This window comes from Strongylocentrotus purpuratus, unplaced genomic scaffold (genome assembly GCF_000002235.5).
Source record: "Strongylocentrotus purpuratus isolate Spur 01 unplaced genomic scaffold, Spur_5.0 spur5_scaffold_16, whole genome shotgun sequence".
Classification (NCBI taxonomy): Eukaryota; Metazoa; Echinodermata; class Echinoidea; order Camarodonta; family Strongylocentrotidae; genus Strongylocentrotus; species Strongylocentrotus purpuratus.
In genome coordinates, this window is record NW_022145601.1 from 11211372 (window position 1) to 11230946 (window position 19575).

General features: G+C 35.2%; 1 protein-coding gene across 1 annotated transcript; it reads left to right on the top strand.

Annotated features, from left to right (window-relative positions):
• Positions 1-2465: 2465 nt before the first annotated feature.
• Positions 2466-11915, top strand: LOC576979 (leucine-rich repeat-containing protein 23). The gene is made up of 8 exons (XM_030986784.1): positions 2466-2682; positions 3747-3859; positions 4341-4515; positions 5387-5465; positions 6234-6364; positions 8682-8895; positions 9761-9918; positions 11857-11915. The coding sequence occupies exons 1-8, from the start codon at positions 2560-2562 to the stop codon at positions 11896-11898; spliced, it is 1035 nt and encodes a 344-aa protein (XP_030842644.1). The 5' UTR covers positions 2466-2559; the 3' UTR covers positions 11899-11915.
• The last annotated feature ends 7660 nt before the right edge of the window (positions 11916-19575 follow it).

Consider the following 19575-nt stretch of genomic DNA (forward strand, 5'->3'; position numbering starts at 1 on the left):
ACAAATACTTGTCCATTATTTCCTTATAAATTATTAAACCCTCAAGACATTCAATACTTACGAAATGCTCCAATTATTTGGAAGTATAATATTTGAATAAGATTTAGAATTTTAGGACAGGGTAATATAGACTTCGGTGACATTTACCAAACTAAATTAAAATGTAATAAAGTCATCTCATGGCTATAATACATTCTGGTAACAAGCGTGAAGTTCGTATCTAAAGTGGTTCTCAAGTTATTAAGGCAATGAGACTAAATGTATGCAGGCAGATAGAACTCTCTCAATCTCACTCCATGAAAACAAAATCTCAAATTCAATCTCCCTACATGTATTTAGTATTTATTTACTGTCACCTATTTCATAATTCAGACAAGGTCAAGGACCTCAAGTACATGTAATTCTAGACTTGATAAGTTTATATTTCGTGAAAAGTATGAGAAGCAGATTCATTTGCCCCTGACCTCACACTTCCTATAGCCTCCCCCTCCCCCAACCCCTCCATACCTGAATTGTTAACAAAGTCCCAGGCAGTTGTAAATATTCAGTCTTGGCAAAGCTGCCAGCCCCAACTGAACAAAAATCCTATTTTTGATCAATAAGTAATTTTTGTTTTTGACTGTGTTCGTTGACATTTTGAAGAATCATGCATCAGTACATTATACAAACATTTTGTTGAATATGCAAGAGTTTGTCATGAATGATTGTTCAATAAACCAATGAGTGGCATGAGAATGTATCTTTATGGACCATTGGCTGAATATGCATGATTTTGTGATGACTGGTGTGTTTGATGAATCAATGAACATTCCCAAATTGCCCTCATTCATAGTTTTTTTCATAGATAGTTTTTATCTCAATTTTCTGCATTACTGAATATTTCTTGCCATCTCCCCTCATCTGTAATGATAAGGTACCCTTTGTCTGTCTCTTCCTCTCTTCAACTCTCTCTCTCTTTCTCTCCCTCTCTATCTCTTTCCGTCTTTCTCTCCCGTCCCCCTTCTCTTTCTTTCTCTCCTTCTCTCTCTTTGTCATCACTTCAACTCTCCCCCTCCTACACCTCTCCCTATCTCTTTCTTTTTTTAACAAAAATTTGAATCTGATCAATGAATTTTTATGAAATGTCTATATGTTTGATTATTGATTTATGTCATATTTTGTGTTATTTCAATTTGAATTGCAATTGTATTGTATATAACCTTGTGAAATGGATCGCAATTCAGCCATTGGCTGCGATGATCTTTTTAATAAAAACCATTTCTATCTATCTAAAAACCATTTCTATCATTCACTGATAACAAAAATGTTCTTTTTGCATAATTTATCAATTTAATAGATGCCACTCACTGTTTCATGAGTACTATTAACATGTACAAGGTCATCTCTAGAATAAACAGTAGATAACTTAACTCCATGTACCATATGATGGATTCCTATAATACATGTAAATTAGTGCACCCATTCAAACTAAAGTGAGAACTTCAAGGAGCAAGTTTGCTAGCCACAATGGTGGAAAAAAGAAGAAGTAAAAAACAAACAAAAACAAATCGAGAAAATTCCACTTGAATGTTGAGATAGAAAAGAATAATGAATACATAAAATGACAATTTCATCTAAGATGAGGGATTTTAGATCTAGAAATCATGAGGGGAAAAAAATGTGACGAGTTGTCCGAAAAGGCACCCCACCCTGGACAAGCTCGACCATGGCGAGTTGTCCAGGGTATTGTGGCGAGATGTATTGTGGCGGGTTGTCTTGGGTCGGGTTGTCTTGGGTCGGGTTGTCTTTGTGGCGAGTTGTCTGGAATTCAATTGAACATGTGTATCCCCAACCGATCACTATTCCACGAAATGGCAATACTTGTCTTTCTTTCATCTGTGTCTTTACGCATAACATTTCACAATCGGTGCATGCCATAAATTAACATTTCATACTAATTATAACAACACCGACATCCAGGGCAGCGCTGGGCTGCATCACCCCCGATAGAGATGGCGCTCACTGCACGGTCCACTGACTCTGCATTGCAGCCACACAACAAGCGAGAGCATACACACATATCACACGAGAAAATACACTGTCAACAGAAGCTTAAACGACATTTACTGAGTAGATATAGCAAGGAAATAAACATTAGGTTCTATTAATACTACTATTACGTTAATTTCAATATTGTTCTATGAAATGTAGGATTCTTAATGGTTTATACGTACCGGTTCGGCGGAACTGCCTTGCCTTGCTTCAATTTTCAATAATTAATTGCGAAATCGCGATCAATTCGATCAATATCGAACGAGCCTATTCTGATCATGTTTATATATTCTAAATAATATTTAATTATATTTTTGTTCGTCTTTAATTTTAAAAAAATAAACCCTTTTTCCACGTAAATATATTTTTTACATATTTTACCATAATAAAATTATAAAATATATAAACTTTATTAAACATTTATTTGTCCTCGTTCAACCAAGCTGTATGAGTTTCCTAAGCAACGCTTCTGCCGCTGTAAGATCCCCATAAAAATCGCGATTTTTAGGACGAATTTGATACTTCAAAATGTCAGATTACGACGATCAAGAGTATGATGAGGATCAGGAAGGAGTTGATGAGCCTGAAATTGGTCAAGAAGAAGAAGGGGAAGAAGAGGAAGGAAATGAACAAGAGCAAGAAGAAGAAGAGGTAACAATGGTGTGCGGGTGCTGCAGCGATTGCTAGACTAGTTTACACGGAGAAGTCTGGGGTGGCGATGCCTTCAATGAAGGCCCTTGTCAGTTCAGCAGCGCCACCTCATAGTTTTTGATGTTTATCAATATAATACCAGATTCTGTTGTTGTAACCGACTTTGATAAGGGTCTTATTCTAAATAGTAGTTCTGTGACTTGTGTTTATTATTTAGGTTTCTTTGATTATGGACTTTAGAAGTTAGTCTGGTTCAATTGATCATGACATGACATGGCCTACAATAAAAACAATTAAAAATGATATTGAATCATTGATCGACTCATTTTGTCATTTTGAGACACAATGTCATAGCTTTATGGGCCTTGGTAGTTTAGTTTGTGATTCATGAGATCAATATAACTATCACCAAGCCTTAGATCTACTTGGCATGCAACTGCCTGTGTGGAGAGCGAGCCATAAACAAAAGCACAAATGTTAATTGTTAATGAATAATGTTATGTAATGGTCTGAGAATGAGGATCGTCCGCATAAACGAGGTTATCCTTGTAAACTGCGGGCTGGCGATGTGAAAAGCGGATTGGGCGTAAGAAAATAACCCCATCTTCCTGAGGATTTATCGCTCATAAAGTCGATGCAAAGTGCATCTAGAAAATCATTGCGGAATCCGTTTTTTCCCAGCGCCAACGCGTGGATCGGAATATGAAACGTCCATGAAAATGCGGACAATCCTCATTTTTACGGACGCATCTGTCTGCGTTTACAAAGAAGATCCTTGTTTATGGGGACGATCCTTATTCTCGGACCAGCGCCCCTACTGATCACACACAGCAAACCTTGCAAACTACCTCCAGCATTCACTGAAGGCACACAATTTGAAATCGATGAACAAAATGACAAAAAAAGGCAATTCTTATATTTTTAGTTTATAATTAATTTTAGTAAGGACATCATGTAATCAACCTGCCTAAAACACCTATATAAACATTGCGTCTATTTATGTGTAACATAACCATCATGAAGTCCACATATTTCTGAATTTAGAATTTTTCTTCTTTCCACAGAAAATTCCAGAGGTTCCATTGACCGAGGATGTGATAGCTGAGAACCTGTCTTTACTCTGCAAAACTGGAAATGGCTTAGCGCATGCTTATGTCAGATTAGACATCAAAGAGAGGTATGATATTGTCTCTTCTAATAATGAACACAAACCTTAAATCTTCGATGTATAAAATAAAATCATGTTAATGCTTATATGAAATGATTTCAAATATTTGCGAGACTTGCACTTCATTTCCATCTGAAAATGTCATAAACAAACGCACCACAGGTGCAGAAGACCATCTCAATATGTCTTTGAGCTATGAACAAGAACAGCTTTTTATATTTTTGTACAAACAGTGCTTAAGATTTCAGTTTCAGAATGCTTCTTGGACATCATGATTTTTTAATTGTAGGGGAACTGAAGAATTCAATTAATTTACATCAGCAAATGAATTGTATCTGCCATGTAAGACAGGTCAAGTGTTTTGTTTTATAAAAAATGCTGTTATTATTAAACTACAATAATTATGAAAAAAAATTAGAAAAAAATTATTAAATGACTTTAGTATTTATGACTAACATTTTGAAACTCTTTTTTAAAATCATTGTAACAGGGAAATTACAGACATCAGCGTCTTGAGCCAATACATCCACTTGAGGTACATTGACCTCACCACGAATGCTCTCCGTGACATTTCACCTCTCAGCTCGCTGACCCATCTCTTGACCTTGAACTGTGACCGCAATCTCTTGGCTTCGGCCAAGCTGGATGAACTACCGTACCTTCAGGTAAGTGAAAAAGATGGATACACAGGAACCGGTGAGTGATCTAGCCCTGGAAAGCTCTAAAAGTTCTGGAAACAGACAAAAAGAAAAGATAAAAACAAACATCTTAAAATTGTTCACTTAGTAAATTCAGAAGAGCTCCGATGAACAAACTGTATATTTTAATTTAAACCGCTCAGGATTTTTAAAATTTTATTTGTTAATTCAACCATAGATTTCAGCAGAGGAAAAAAAAACAAGCACAACAAAGAAGAAAAAGAAAACATAACGGTGGTAAAAGATTAAAGAAACTTATACAAAATTAACCCTGTTCACATAGCAAATCCAAACAGAGCTCCTATGAACAAACAGTATTACTATGTACATGTAGTTACACTGCTTCAGGCATTTTATTTAACCTTAGTACATACAGGGAAAAAAGACAAAACAACCCCTCACCCCAAAAAATTCAAACTGTTATATTACAAACAAACATATAAAAACTTCCATATTCTCTTAGTAAAACCAAAAGTGTCCATGATGAAAAAATGCATTTTTTGTTGTTTGGTACAGTTCTCCAGGTATTTATGTGACAGTAGTTGGCAGCAAACGGAAAATACAATAGAGATGAGAACAGTATGACTCAAATGCTGCCAAGGAACTCTGGAATGAAACATTTTATGATTCAAAGGGAATAGAGCTGTATTATGATTTTTCCCAAGAAACATTCAACTGAACTAAACAATTTTAAAGATAAACCTAAAGGCCTCATTTAAAACATAGTAACCCATTAAATCTTATTTGTTTCTTTTCAAATGGATATATGCAATATTTATTTTCTCTCAATCTTTCTCCCTCTCTCTTTCTCTCTCCCTCTCTCTTTCTCTCTCTTTAGGTGGCAAGTTTTGCTTACAACAGGATACAAACGACAGAAGGCATCAACCACCCATTAATTGAATCTCTTAATCTCTCTTGTAAGTATTGAAGGCAGGTTACTCTATATTATTGCAATATGGATGAATGGGTTAAGACCCGGCATCATTCTAAAGCAAGATGACCCCAAAATTAAAAACAGCAAAATCAATGAGAATTATCAACAAACAAATTTAAAAAGCAAACAACTATCCCCCCCCCCCCCCACCACAGGAAATAGAATTAATTTTAAAAGGATCATGCTAAATTTAGACTAAATTTTTCTGTGTAACTATATTTTGATAGACCATTAATGCCATTTATATTTAGATCTGAAATTTCATTTGATATCATACTATTCTTTCCTAGCCGTAATTGTATTGCCCTTGTCTGCGACTCGGGTACTATGGCTATGCTCGGGTGATACCAATCTGTTAAAGACAAAGTGCATTGCTATATATCTTACCATTGATTTGTTTTTTCGTATTGAAAAGAGAGAGAGAGAGAGAGAGAGAGAGAGAACAATGAGTAGTTTGCGTCAAGAAAGGTTTGAAATAGCTCTAGTAATCTATACCAAAAAAAATATGAGCTCATGTGCAAGACTTGTAACAAGAATATATAACAATTGCTGTAGGGTATTTCATTTCTTGGCCCCGTTTCATAAAACTTACCATTGATGGTAGTTTTGCCATCAATGACAACTACCATGGTAACAGGGCTCAACAGCCAATCCAAATCAAGGTTTCCATGGTAGTCACCATTGATGGTAACTTATCATCAAAAAATCCAACAGACAGAGAAATAATTTTCACTGCTTTCTTCCTCAACAGTCAATGAAATCAGTTTGGTGAGTGGCCTTGAACCATCCAAACTAAGCAAGCTACACACATTGGAATTAAGAGGAAACAAGTTGACCTCCACAGCAGGAATTTATCTGCCCAACCTCAAAAACCTCTTTCTGGTAAGTATTATTTTTGGAAAATATTATCGACAAAAATATATGTTAGTATTCAATAACCGGTATATTACCGGTATATGATTTGATTCATATTTCTTTAAAAGTGTGTTAATCTCTATTTACATGTTGTCACTTGCATCAGAATTGGTACGTTTGCAGAAATACTATTTAGCTTCATATCCAATGTAAAGAAATGAATGATAAAGTTAAGAAGCTCTGAGTAGATTGTAGCAGTTATGAAAGACTAAAAGTGAACATAACCTAAATTTTGACCCCTTTTACCGACATTCCCCCCTTTGTGCACTTTTGGTTTATTATAAAAGATAACCTTCTTTTATTTGATCTTTATCTCATCAATTCTAAAGGTTATCAACATCTATCTTCAATTTGTCATGCCTTTAAATGTTGACTCATCTTTTCAATGGAAGCGAAAATGAGATAGATACAGATATTTCTTGTTGGACACAATCAAAATATATCCTTAGCGAAACCAATTTCAAAGTTATTCAACTCCTTAAGATGCATGGCCCTTTGTGTTTTCAGTATCTGTGATATGGTGTAATATTGAAGCCATAAAATATTGCGCCTCAAAACGATCAAGAAGTGCTCAAAAAATTAAAAATCTTTGAGTGACCGGTTTTATCATACTCGTTTCCTCCAATAGACTGTAGTGTTATGAAAACGCAAAATTTGGTTTCGATTTCCAATCATAAATATCTTGATAATCAGATTTTGTTTCAGAATCTGAGATAAAGTTACCGGATCCCTTTAATACCAGAGACATGTGCATGAACATTATTTGATTGCATTTGTTTCATAAAAATCTCCATTGTCTGATTCATCTGCTATTGATAGAGCACTCACTAATCATTACCATGGTAACATCAAATGTTGCTATCTTTATTAACAACAATAATGACGTTTGATCTAGTCATATGTATGTTACATTCCTAGTGAAATGTCAAAATCGTGCTCTTTCCTGTAACTCTCAAATCACCATTGTATTGAGCAAGCCGCCCACTCAGTTGCTAATCATGGAAATCATCTATTTCTGTCCACTTTCTGTATTCATTTCCATGGTTATTATCACAAATGTAATTTATCACAAAGGTTGTTGAACCAATTAGTGAACAGTTTTTGTCCCGATTTCCGTCTAGGAAATTAGCCCTGTCAATATTTTGCATCAGAAAACATGATGTAATAATCTAGATGTGTATTCATACTTAGGAGCACTTTTAATGCAATTTCTCTTGGTATTAAAGAGACAATCATTTAATTGTGTAGTTTGCAATGAAGAGTCACATAAGAGTAGACTTCCAGCAGACAATGTTGAATAACTAATTTCATGCTCACCACATTCCCTCCGCCTCCCCCCCCCCCCCCAAAAAAAAAAAAATCAACAAAATCAACAAAAAAAATCAACAAAATCAACAAAAAAATCAACAAAAATCAACAAAAAAACAAAAAACAAAAAAACAAATCAAAGAATAAATATATCTTCATTTGTATAGATTTTTGAAATACTTATGTTGCCTTTAATTTCTAAAAATTAATATTTTTTTATGATTTTTGTGTAATATTAAATCAGTCATGTAGAAGATGATTGGGGAATTTATGTAGGGGTTGTTAACTTCCAGTACCAATAGAAACTTTACAGGTAAAATTAGGTCAGGGAACTAATGACTAGCATGTTCGCTAATATTGCTGTCATATTTGAGTATGATAAAAACTTAGTCTTTTAGATCAAATGGGGATAGGGCACAGTGGACGCAAATTGAGTATATTTCATATTTGTTTGCATAATTAAAGCACAGCCGATTAGATGTAGTATGAAAAATAATGTAATGTTCAGAATCTAGTTAGTTTTGGGGTGATAATATTATCTTTGTCTTTTGTCCACTTACATTCATGTATATATTACATGGGAACAATGGCCTGAGAACTACAGCTTTGGTGTATTGAAAGGACATCTACGTTAATAGCTCAAGACTTCTTAGTGTAAAATCAGGGTATAAAGAAAACATAACCACAAGTACAAGTATAGTGCCAAAAGTAGATATGCTTGCTTATTTTGGCACGATGAAAATACAGTCACAGTCTGTCATGTAAAACATAACCACCAACACACCCTGTACATTGTATAGTGCCAAAAGTAGATATGCTTGCTTATTTTGGCACAATGAAAACACAGTCACAGTCTGTCATGTAAAACATAACCACCAACCCACCCTGTACATTGTATAGTGCCAAAAGTAGATATGCTTGCTTATTTTGGCACAATGAAAACACAGTCACATTCATGTATAACGTCTTTCCTTAGGGCGCTAACATGATCACTAAACTGGAGGGGCTGGAGCGACTGGAGCACCTCACGACGCTCCATCTCCGTGACAACCAGATCTCAAACCTGGACGGTTTCTCAGAGAACATGAGGAACCTACAATACATCAACATGAGGGGGAACATGGTGAGCGATGTGAAGGAGACGGCCAAGATGAAGTGTCTGCCCAAACTCCGGGCCCTGATCCTCTCCGGTAAGTAAAGAAATATTTTGAGGGGTCAGTGACACAAAGACGTAACTCCATTTTGGCCATTTAGTGTCACTGAGTACTTGGACCTTAAGGAGTTAAGTCTTTGTTTCACTAGCCATTGACTTCAATGGGGTGTTGGGTGGAGTTCAGTCTTTGTGTTTCCTAGAAGCCCACAATTTTCTGAACATTTTGATATCAAATACTCATTTTGGCAAAATATGGAGTTACGTCTTTGTGTCACTGAACCCTTGATTTCTTCGTCTTCACATAGGGGAGTAGACTATCACATTGAGATATGAAATGTGTACCTAAATAGGATCCTGTTTGGTAGAAAATATTTCTTGAATGGCTGAAGAAAATTTATTCCTGTTTTCAATAGTCTACATGTCCCATGTCGGTAATTACTTAAACAATTCTTATGCTCAGCTTGGCTGATAATGTGATGTGATCGCTGTTTTTTAAAAAAAGTAATAACCTCTAGTTTGAGTAACTTTTATGTATAAAAAGAGAAATTAAAAAAAGAGGATGAACAAATAGCAGATGAAGGTGAAAACAAAGAAGAAAAGAAGAAGGAAAAGAAAGAAACTGAATTGAATACATAAAGGATTAGGGTAAATAAGGGAATATTAGGGTATTTGAAGAACAATAAAGGGAAAGAAAAAAGGGGAGGAAGAATTGGAGAAAGAAAGTAAATAAAAAGAAGAATGATTCATTTTCCAAATGTACTCTAGTTTTGTATTCAATGATTTTCTTTGTTTTTGCTGAATAAATAATGATAATAATAATAATAATAAGTTTAAAAGTGTGAATGAGCTTTCAAAATACAGATTGACAATAACCACCTTTCCCCACCCCTTTCACACTGCAGAGAACCCCTGTTCAGACGATGATGAATACCGGATGGAGGTTCTGATCGGTATCAGGAGAATAGAACGTCTTGACAAGGATGACTACAACGAGGAAGAGAGGCAGGAGGCAGAAGAGATCTACGAGACGAGGAGAGCGGAAGAGCTGGCTGCCGGAGAGGTATGTTAAAAAAAAAGCTTCTATCGAGTTGACCACTTTCATAATGTACTCTCAAACCCCCAAAAATTGTGAATTGCTTGGCATTTACATTTATTCAATTTGTTTAAATTGTTTAATTTGTCAAAAATCATTAAAATTTACGTCAAATACAATTGCAAATACATTTCATGTACAGTAACATGATAGATGAGGGAGAAAAAAGGAGAAACTAAAAAAAGCAAAAGCTTGTGTTTGCGGGTTGAAAAGTTCGTCAGTACATTATCATTTAATCAAGCTGTGTACATAAATGAAAAGTAAGAAAAATATTTTAAGGTTACACTTACATTCATGAGACCTTTGCGAATTGCAATAATTTAGTGTTGTGTCAATTGTAATTGAATTATTTCACGGTTTGACATTTTATGAATCTGAACCTATTGCAAAATTTTTGAAAGTTTCTGGTTTTACGGAAATGAATTTTTTAAGCATTTGTCTTCCTTTTTGAAAGTTGCTTTGATGAAGTTGGCATCAAGATGGCTGAAATAAAAATATGAAAAGGGAGAGAAGCAGATCAACAAAGATTTGATAAAGGATAACAAATTACTCAGACACTGAGATACTTAGATCTTTACGAGTAGAGAGAAAGAGCGAGAGAGAGAAATAGAGAGAGAGAGAAAGAGAGAGAATGAAAAAAAAGGGGGGGGGGGGGGGACATGAAGTAAAATACTTTTTAAAGATAGTCTTGTGGAGGTTAAACAAAGAAAGAAATTGCTTCTAGTGCTTTTGTCAAGTGTGTTATTTCAATGCAAAGTATGTGAAGCCGCCATTTTAAAATGTAATCATCGTTTATTATTTTTGTTCATTATGTGCAAAGGATTCCACGGAAGAGTGACATTTTGTAAAATGCAGCTGAAATGGGCAAAGCATAGTTAATGTAATTTTGATGTACATGATGTGTACATTTTTATTTCTTGCTTATTTAAGCATTTTTGTGAAAGGAAAGTGGTTAATTAACTTTGTTTTAGTGAAGTTGGAAAGGGGATTTTTTTTTTTGTTAAGGTACTATTTAACATTTTTTAAGGTCTTCCGTGGATATATTAACAATTTAACATGGTGGAAGTTTCAAGCAAAATTTTAAAGTGAAGGGGTGAAGAAATAATTAACCTCTTTCTAAAAAAAACTAATCTTTTCTTTAATTTATATTTCAAAATGTTTGTTGAAAGTGCCTGAATCCCTTCAAAATTATATTTTGTAGGAATTATTTTATCTGTGAAAATTTATTTTTTGGTTATCTGACCACTTTTTAAAGTTTGAACTTTGGAGTGGTTTGGAGAGTTTTGAAGAGCTTTGAAAATGTAAAATAGTACCTTTGTGAATAAGACAATTGAAAAATTGAATGAAAATGCATTTTGCATACAACATGAATCACATGGCAATGCTTCAGTAATGATTTCTTAGAATTTTTTGTTGATATCTGAAAGAAACTTCCAAATCAAGGCTACCACTCTACTCTGTAAAGGCCTAAGTTCACAGCACAGCACAGTAGTTATTGAAGTTCAAACAATGGGCGCACACTGCACAGCATAGAGTACCAAAGCTGTGACATCATAAAAATCTATTCTTAGAATTCCTCAACTTTTTCTTCATTTTCTGAAAGAGCATAAACAATAATGTCCAAATGTATGGTTCATAAAGTTATGAGCCAGAGCAATATAACACTGAGCTATAGGAAATCTATTCATTCAGATGGTCATATCTCGGCCAATACTTAACATTTTCAACTGATTTTGGACATTTGAACATTATTTTGTATGCTCTTTCGGAAAATGAAGATAAAATTGAGAAATTCTAAAAATAGATTTTTTGATGACGTCACATCACACTTCACCACTCTATTGCACATACCGTTGGCTCTTTTACTATCATCCTCTTTGTTTCTTATTTCTTTCTGTAATACAGGGAGCAGAAGAAGTCATACAGTCGGACGGAGACGACGCCTGATACTTCATCGCTTTCAAGAAAGAGACGTTAATCCTGATCCACGTGGAAACACACCTGTATCCGTCCTTGCAAAGTTGCTGTACTGCAATCAATCTTCATCGTTAACCCATAAATTACCAATAGCCTATAAGGCCAAATAACAAAAATAGAGCGTTTCTCGTCTGGACTTTTTTTAAAGGAGAAGGCAGTGCATTACTATTTACTTTTTTGCCATTTATTGCAATTTTTCTCAAGATGGCTGCCATGCTAATTATAGCTGGCCAAGCCTATTTATTCACAGATATTGTGCTATGTGAGTATACTGATGCAATGTATGACAAAACAAATGATTTGTATCACTTTAGAAGCTATTTAAACAAAAATGTATATCACATGCTTTTTTTGTGTGTGTGTGGCTTTTTTGGCTTTTTTTCTTCTAAATAGTAAAAAAAAGAGGAGGCGGGTGTGGACGAGAAACGCTTCATTTGTGTTATTTGGCCTAATAAACCTGTAATTAAATTTGAGCATAATACTTTTGTCTCTGGTATTAACAGTATTCATGGGATTGCTCAGAAGGGAGATTAGTGGAATCAAAACATGCTTACATATTGCGCGACCTGGAAACGTTGTTTAATAACATAGCATGTGGGGGTATACTGCAAGCTAGAGCACTGGAATACATGGATCAATATGCATTCCGGCCTTTATTCCATACTTGCATTCCGTAGTATCTCTTAGGGCCTATTTCACATGACAAATGTTTGATTGCATCCTCGAAATGAAAGCTACACAGCCAATCTGGATACAGGTAAAGTGTTAGTGATAAATCTCGTTTTGAAAGAAACATATATGATTGATTGAATGGAGAACATACATTGGATTCATATTGCTTTCCCAAGTGGGTCCAAGAGGGAACATTGTTTGGGAACTTTGAAAGAAAGAGTTACAAAGATTTCATTTTTCTATTTCCTTATAATTCCCTCACAATGTTATATAAGCATTTGTTTTAAAATAGACAGATGATGCTACAATATTCAGACTTTTGTTATTTGTTTGTTTGTAATTGGTTTCAAAGACTTCTTTAAATCACTTTATGCCACTTTAAAAGTACTTACTGCTCTTAAGTGAGCAGAGAAAGATTGGTCAATTTTTATTTATTTTATTCTTTAGAATGTTCTTTTTAAGTTCATGTTGGCATTTATTTTATTTATTCATGAAAAAGAACATTTGCAACATGCATGAATGACTATACAACGTAGGAAGCATTGAGTCTTATCAGTGCAGCAACCAGAATAATAACCATAATAAATCTCCAAATCAAATTAATAGATAGCTATCAATTTTTACTGATTACACATTATTTGTATATAATATATCATATGTACATTAGAAGCTGATATGTTTCGAAATACATGTATGTCTTTTTTCGGTGTAATGTCTATATTTGTACATTTCATTAAAATGCAAAAATATATTTAATGTGTTACTTTGTCATGATCTTGTTAATTTTTATATTTCTATGATTTATTTTGTTTGACCAAGATCTGAACATGGTGCATGAAAATGTTATAGCCATGACTATCTTTACTAAACTGAGGGCAAAGGTTATGGTTGGGTAAAAGAAACATTGTCCAAAACTTAAGGTGTTTAAACAAAAAAAGATTCATCCTTTAAGTATTTTAAAGGTAAAGACCAGTTATGGTCATGCGATTGCATTGTGAAAGAAACGTTGTGGAATCGATCAGAAAAGTTTGATCATCTAGCATCTAGCATCTGCAAGGTTCTGGAATCATCAAAATGATAACAAATTTGGCCCATTCTTCGTAAAGTTACAAGCACTATACACAGAAAGATGTATATGGGACTACCCTATATCTCTCACAGACCATGAGAGAATTTTTTTACCCTTTTTACTTCTGTATCTTGCATATTTTGTAGGGCTCTAAATCAAAAGTTGTTGAGAAAGCAGTTGGAAGTCAAGTATACTAAAGATTTTCTTGAAGTAGCTAACGTGGCTAAGGTTAAATATCAAAGTCAAAGTTCCTGCTACTTGGGCGTAAGACAAGTAGATCGCGTCGAAGTTGATGAAAATACCTGATCGAGCGTGTCCAACATGAGACCACGCTTTGGCCACATAAATCAAACATGATATGCATAATTAATGTTCACTGATAGTGGAGTGAGGTATATTTGCATGCTTGAATCTAGATTTTAAGACACGGAAAGTCCTTCTGAGAGTTGAATTAGGTACGGCCCAATTGCAATTCCGTTTCTGAAAGTGGAAGGAGAAATGAGCGAGAAAGGGGGAAGAGAAACAGTTTGAGTGAAAATGAGCGAGAGAGAGAGGGGAGAGAAAGAGAGAGAGGGGGAGAGAAAGAGAGAGGGGAGAGAAAGAGAGAGAGAGGGGGGAAAGAAAGAGAGAGAGGGGGAGAGAAAGAGAGAGAGAGAGGGGAAAGAAAGAGAGAGAGGGGGAGAGAAAGAGAGAGGGAGTGGAATGAGGAAGAGGGAAACTGAGAGGGGGAGGGAGATAGATCGTTGTTTTGTTTTGTTCTCTGTGTGTGATTGTGTTTTTATTTGACTTTTTCCGTTTTCTCCATGATAAAGAAAAAAAAATTATAAACATTTGGATCGTTACCCAGAAAAGTGTAAAAAGATGCTAATTTACTTTCTGTTCCTTTTCACCCCTTTTGATCCTTCACAATGACATTAGATATTTTAATAATGTGTTTTCCAACGATGCGAACATTCATATCATAATAATGATAACTTCGCTTGAAAATGTAGGCCTAACAAATTTCGTATGGGAAAGATCACATACCTTGCTATTCAAAATTGCATTTCAGAGATAAAGATATGAATTCCAAATTTTTGTCATTTCATTAAAAACAGGCGCTGTGTCTGAATTGGTTTTATTGCTCCAGGCGCTAAATCCACTTTTGACCATTTTAAAGGTATCCAGTTGACTAGTTTTGAATATTTCCATTTCAAGAGGTTTAAAGTTGAATCGGCAACCCTTTTCCGAATAAAATAATTGTGTGCTTTTCAGGAAACTATCAAAAATGCATTATACATTGTATTAATCCATAAGCCACAAAATATATTCATTTTGTGCTCCATGATGAATAACCCAAAACCTCTCAAAGGCTTGAGAGCGCTGAAAGAAGAAAAAAGCTGTCAAAGGTCAGATATAAAGAGGCCCAACAAAGTATATTTTCCAAAAGGCCCTGTACTACGCAAGAAATGTTTAACTTATTCGAAAAAAATTTTAATGAAAAGCTGAGTTTCAGATTACTTTAATTCCAAACCAACCATATAATGTTCATGAAATTCACAAAAGTCCTAATTTTTTAGTACAAGTGAAAGAGATTTTATCACTTGGATTAAGATAGTTACCAAAAATGTATTTTGCGTGTTTTTTTTTTAAATATCAAGACGCTTATCACATAACAATTGCATTGACACGGGGGGGGGGGGGGGGAGGGGTAACAATAATATTGTCAGTTTCTGCCATAATAAATAAATAATAAAGAAATACAGCATTTTGTTATGCGCCATCAATCTAGGAAACTATTCTGAGGCGCAGAGGGATAGAATTAGAATGAGTTACAGTAATAAAAAATAAGAACAAATATGCATAGATCAACATATAATTAACTAAAATAACACGCAAAAATATATGACTTTAGATTCTTTTTAAATGCCATAATTATGAAAGAGTTAGAGAGAAATATGAAATATCCGATTCAGCTGGTTAGTCGAATAAGAGGTATAAAGCAAATGGAGGCGAACGCAAAATCCAGGGCTAAAAACATCAACTGTGCGTTCTTGCAATTCAAGAATGCCATTAGAATGTTAAAACGATTTATGATACGAAAATGAACATGGAATGTTGCCGTTCAATTGAGTCGAACAAAGACACAGAAGTAGAAACAAATCAAGAAAGCGAGTGGAAATGTTAACGGTTATTATAAGCATACTCATATTTATTTGTCTCTGTTTAAGGTTATGGTTGATGATTATGAAGGATTATTATATAAATGTGGAAAAGCAAGAGAAAAATGAGAATCTGGGGCTCCATTATCCAAACAAACTGCCATAATGCCCCTAATCACCCCCAAAGCAATGGCCATGAAAAGTACATCTCGGAGTTATGGCATTCTAGATGCAATTATTGCATTTACAGCAGTGGATTTTAGATATGTATTCTATATTTTGCTATTCTAAACGGAGACAATTTACCGCCTCCCCCTCTTTCCCTTTCTTTTTCATTTTCTCTTTCTGTCACCCTGTCGCATATTTTACGAACTTCTCTCTCGTTTTCTCTTTCTTCCTGCTCACCCTCTTTCTTTCTTTCTCTCTCTCTCTCTCTCTCTCTCTTTCTCTCTTTCTTTCTCTCTCTCTCTTTCTTTCTCTCTCTTTCTTCCTCTCTCTCTCTTTCTTCCTCTCTCTCTCTCTCTTCCTCTCTCTCTCTTTCTTTCTCTCTCTCTCTCTTCCTCTCTCTCTCTCTCTTTCTCTCTCTTTCTTTCTCTCTCTCTCTCTCTCTTTCTCTCTTTCTTTCTCTCTCTCTTTCTTTCTCTCTCTTTCTTCCTCTCTCTCTCTTTCTTCCTCTCTCTCTCTTTCTTTCTTTCTCTCTCTCTCTCTCTCTCTTTCTTTCTCCCTCTCTATTTCCCTCTTTCAAAACCTGCTCTTCATTGTATCTCCCTGTCTTTCTCCCTCCCTTCTCTCTTCCATAAATCCCCCGCTATAATGACTGTAGGCAATTTAATATTCAAATAAGAATCATAAATGAAATTGTATCATGTAGTAGCCTACAAAACGAGAAAAAGATCAAACCTAAAATCAGAATATTTTCCACACTTACTTACATCTCGCTCTGTTTCCCTCCTTTCTTGCCTTTCATTCCCCACAAGTTTTCTGCTTGTCTCTTTCTTCTACTTTATTTGTGTCTCATCCCCTCCCTCCCTCTCCCCTCTTTTTTTCTCTCTCTTTTTAAAACTTTCTCTTCCAGAAGGTTTTATATATATTTTAAAATCGTAACTCACTATTTCCATTTTACACCATACCCCTCTCTTCATCTCACTCTCCTTCCATCTATAGTCTTACTTATTCGTAATATCGTAGACGGCCATCTTTAACCAAATTGTTTGAATCATCTTTTAAATTAACAAGATAAAAATTGTATAGAATTTCCGGAAAGCTTCCCGAACTGTTTGTTCATAATACCGTTCATATAAAAATATCCTATAATACAATAATCCTTAGCCTAAAGACAAAACAATTTGTTCATATTAAATTCTATTTTCTCTTTCTTTCTGAGTAGAGAAAGGAGATACATGAATATTAACCTCCTTGAGGCATGATCACAGCCGATAATCTTATCCCTGCAACCTCATGATCCAATTTGTGTTCTGTTTCGTAAATTGATTCTTCATTATGTTTCTTCGTTTATCCCTTATTCCCATAAAACGTGAAATAGTTCAGCCATGTTGCTTTTGTCCCACTGGTATATATCAGAACGTCTAGACTTACCTGGCTTATCCCGCTGAAATAGTCGTGGTAAATCTTTTGGGGCTTTTAACTACAGTTCCTCCCCGTATATGGTCAGCTATGGCAGTTGATGAAAGGGAGAGAGAGATGAAAGAAGGGGTGAGATGACTTAGAAGGAGAGGGATGCGCAGCGCGGGAATGACAGGAATGCCGCAAAATATGTAAATTTTGTTTTTACCATTCATAGTCATATCCGCCCTGAATTAGGCCAGGTTTATTTTTATGGGTTATCATCTTATTGAGCCCTCATTTTCCTCCCCTCCCTTTACTTGTCTCGCTAGATTTCACGGCGTCTACATTTCCCGCTGGAGTGGCCTCTTATCCCCGCTACATGCATTTTTCATGTTATTTTCTCCGTTTACCGTGTATTTAGAAAGGAGAAATGTAGATTGCCTGTTTCAAGAACATTGTTGAGGTGTTAAGTTGCATTTCGATTCGAGTGTGAAACTATCTTTCCCCCCGTGGGCTTGCAAGGATCTTGAAATAAAAATCCCCGCTTCTTCCCCTAGATTTCTCTCGAGTTTCGCCAACGCAGGGAATGAATTTCAATCACAGTTGCTTCAGGGTAGGTTTACACCCGGTTTGGCCCTGCGAGAGAGCGCGCGGGAGAGGAGCGTCTAATACGCCGAGCACGTCTGCGCCCGAGTGAAGATTCTCCAGGTTTTAGGCGGGAAAAAAAGGACGATGAAATTTGAGCAGACAACACTTCCCTCTTTTAATGTCTTTCATTGACTTTCTAGTCGCTTTGCATTAGAATTAAACCAATATATTTTAGTAGCCGGAGGGTGGTGTTGAATCTAAATGAGACTTGGATGCAGGTCCCATGATGAAGGCATCTTGACTCGCTCGTGTTTTAGAAGCGACATTTCATGATCTTTGTAACGGATTAAAGAAATAGAGCACGTCTCTTTCTCACTATAGCTCTCTCAAATTCATATTTGCTTTTACCTTAAGGGGTAGCAATAAAAACAAAAGATGGAAAAAAGAAGGAATTATAACGACTCCCAAATGGAGAAGAATTATGGGAGGGCTCAGGGTGTATTAAGGTTAATCGGAATGGCCTTAATCATTCATCTTTCGCGTGGTATTCTTAGATTTTCTCGAAGGAACTTCAGCAAACATGAAAAACCAACGTGCCTGTAGTGTTATGATGGGAGTATTTAGTTTGTTCTCAAAACGTTTTTTTAAAAGAGAAATTAGAAAAGGCAATCTGCATGATATGAAAAAGATAGGACTATGATATAAACAGACCGTCAGTCCGTCAATTCTTTTTTGAAAGCGCGCTTTAATTAGGTATTCATTCTACCACCATCTCAAATTATATTTGTTAGTCGGTAGACAAAAACTCAAAAAGTATAACAGCAAATGAATCAAACATCTTCTTCATTAATTCATTGAAAAACAGCCATATGCATACAGCTCGGCAAAAAAAATGCTAATTTCTTGTTTCAAGCAGCGTGCTTTGACCTCAAAACAAGTCACCGTATTAAAACAGAAAACCTAGATTAGGTTGATTAATTTAATATCGGTGATGATTATATCACACAAAACAGTGTATATTTTGTTATTTCGTTCAATAATTGATGGCCATTATTTGTATCATCACATTCCTTCACGTTTATGCCCTAGTACAATAAAGTTCTGAATTATACCCAACCGAATATCATTTGACTTCGAAATTTTTAAAAATGTTTGTAGATCAACCTGGGCCCCGTCTTATAAAATGGTTGATATCAATCACAACTTATTTGTGATTGATATCAATCGCAACTATACACATAAGAGATGGAAGACTGCAAACTTGGTTGTATCGAACCAGTAACTATTTACCAACTCTTCTAACCAATATATATATATATATATATATATATATATATATATATATATATATATATATAAATATATATATATATATATATATATATTTCTCTCTCTCTCTCTCTCTCGCGCGCTCTTTTAGAGTCTCTTCCTCCCTCTCTTTTATTCCCAGTCTCGATGGCGTCTCTCTCTCTCTCTCTACGTTGTGCCCGAGCGCGCGTGTTTAATAGGTGTAGGTGGGGCAGAAGTGGGCGTGGCAGGGGCATGTTATCCAAACTGTGGACTGTCAGTGTGTCGCTGTGTTTCAGAAAAAATTGTATCTCTGTGAAGTTT

Coding starts and splice junctions, on each gene's coding strand:
- LOC576979 (XM_030986784.1), top strand. CDS start 2,560: ATGTCAGATTACGACGATCAAGAGTATGATGAGGATCAGGAAGGAGTT. Junction 3,860..4,340: donor AGATTAGACATCAAAGAGAG/GTATGATATTGT, acceptor TCATTGTAACAG/GGAAATTACAGACATCAGCG. Junction 6,365..8,681: donor ACCTCAAAAACCTCTTTCTG/GTAAGTATTATT, acceptor GTCTTTCCTTAG/GGCGCTAACATGATCACTAA.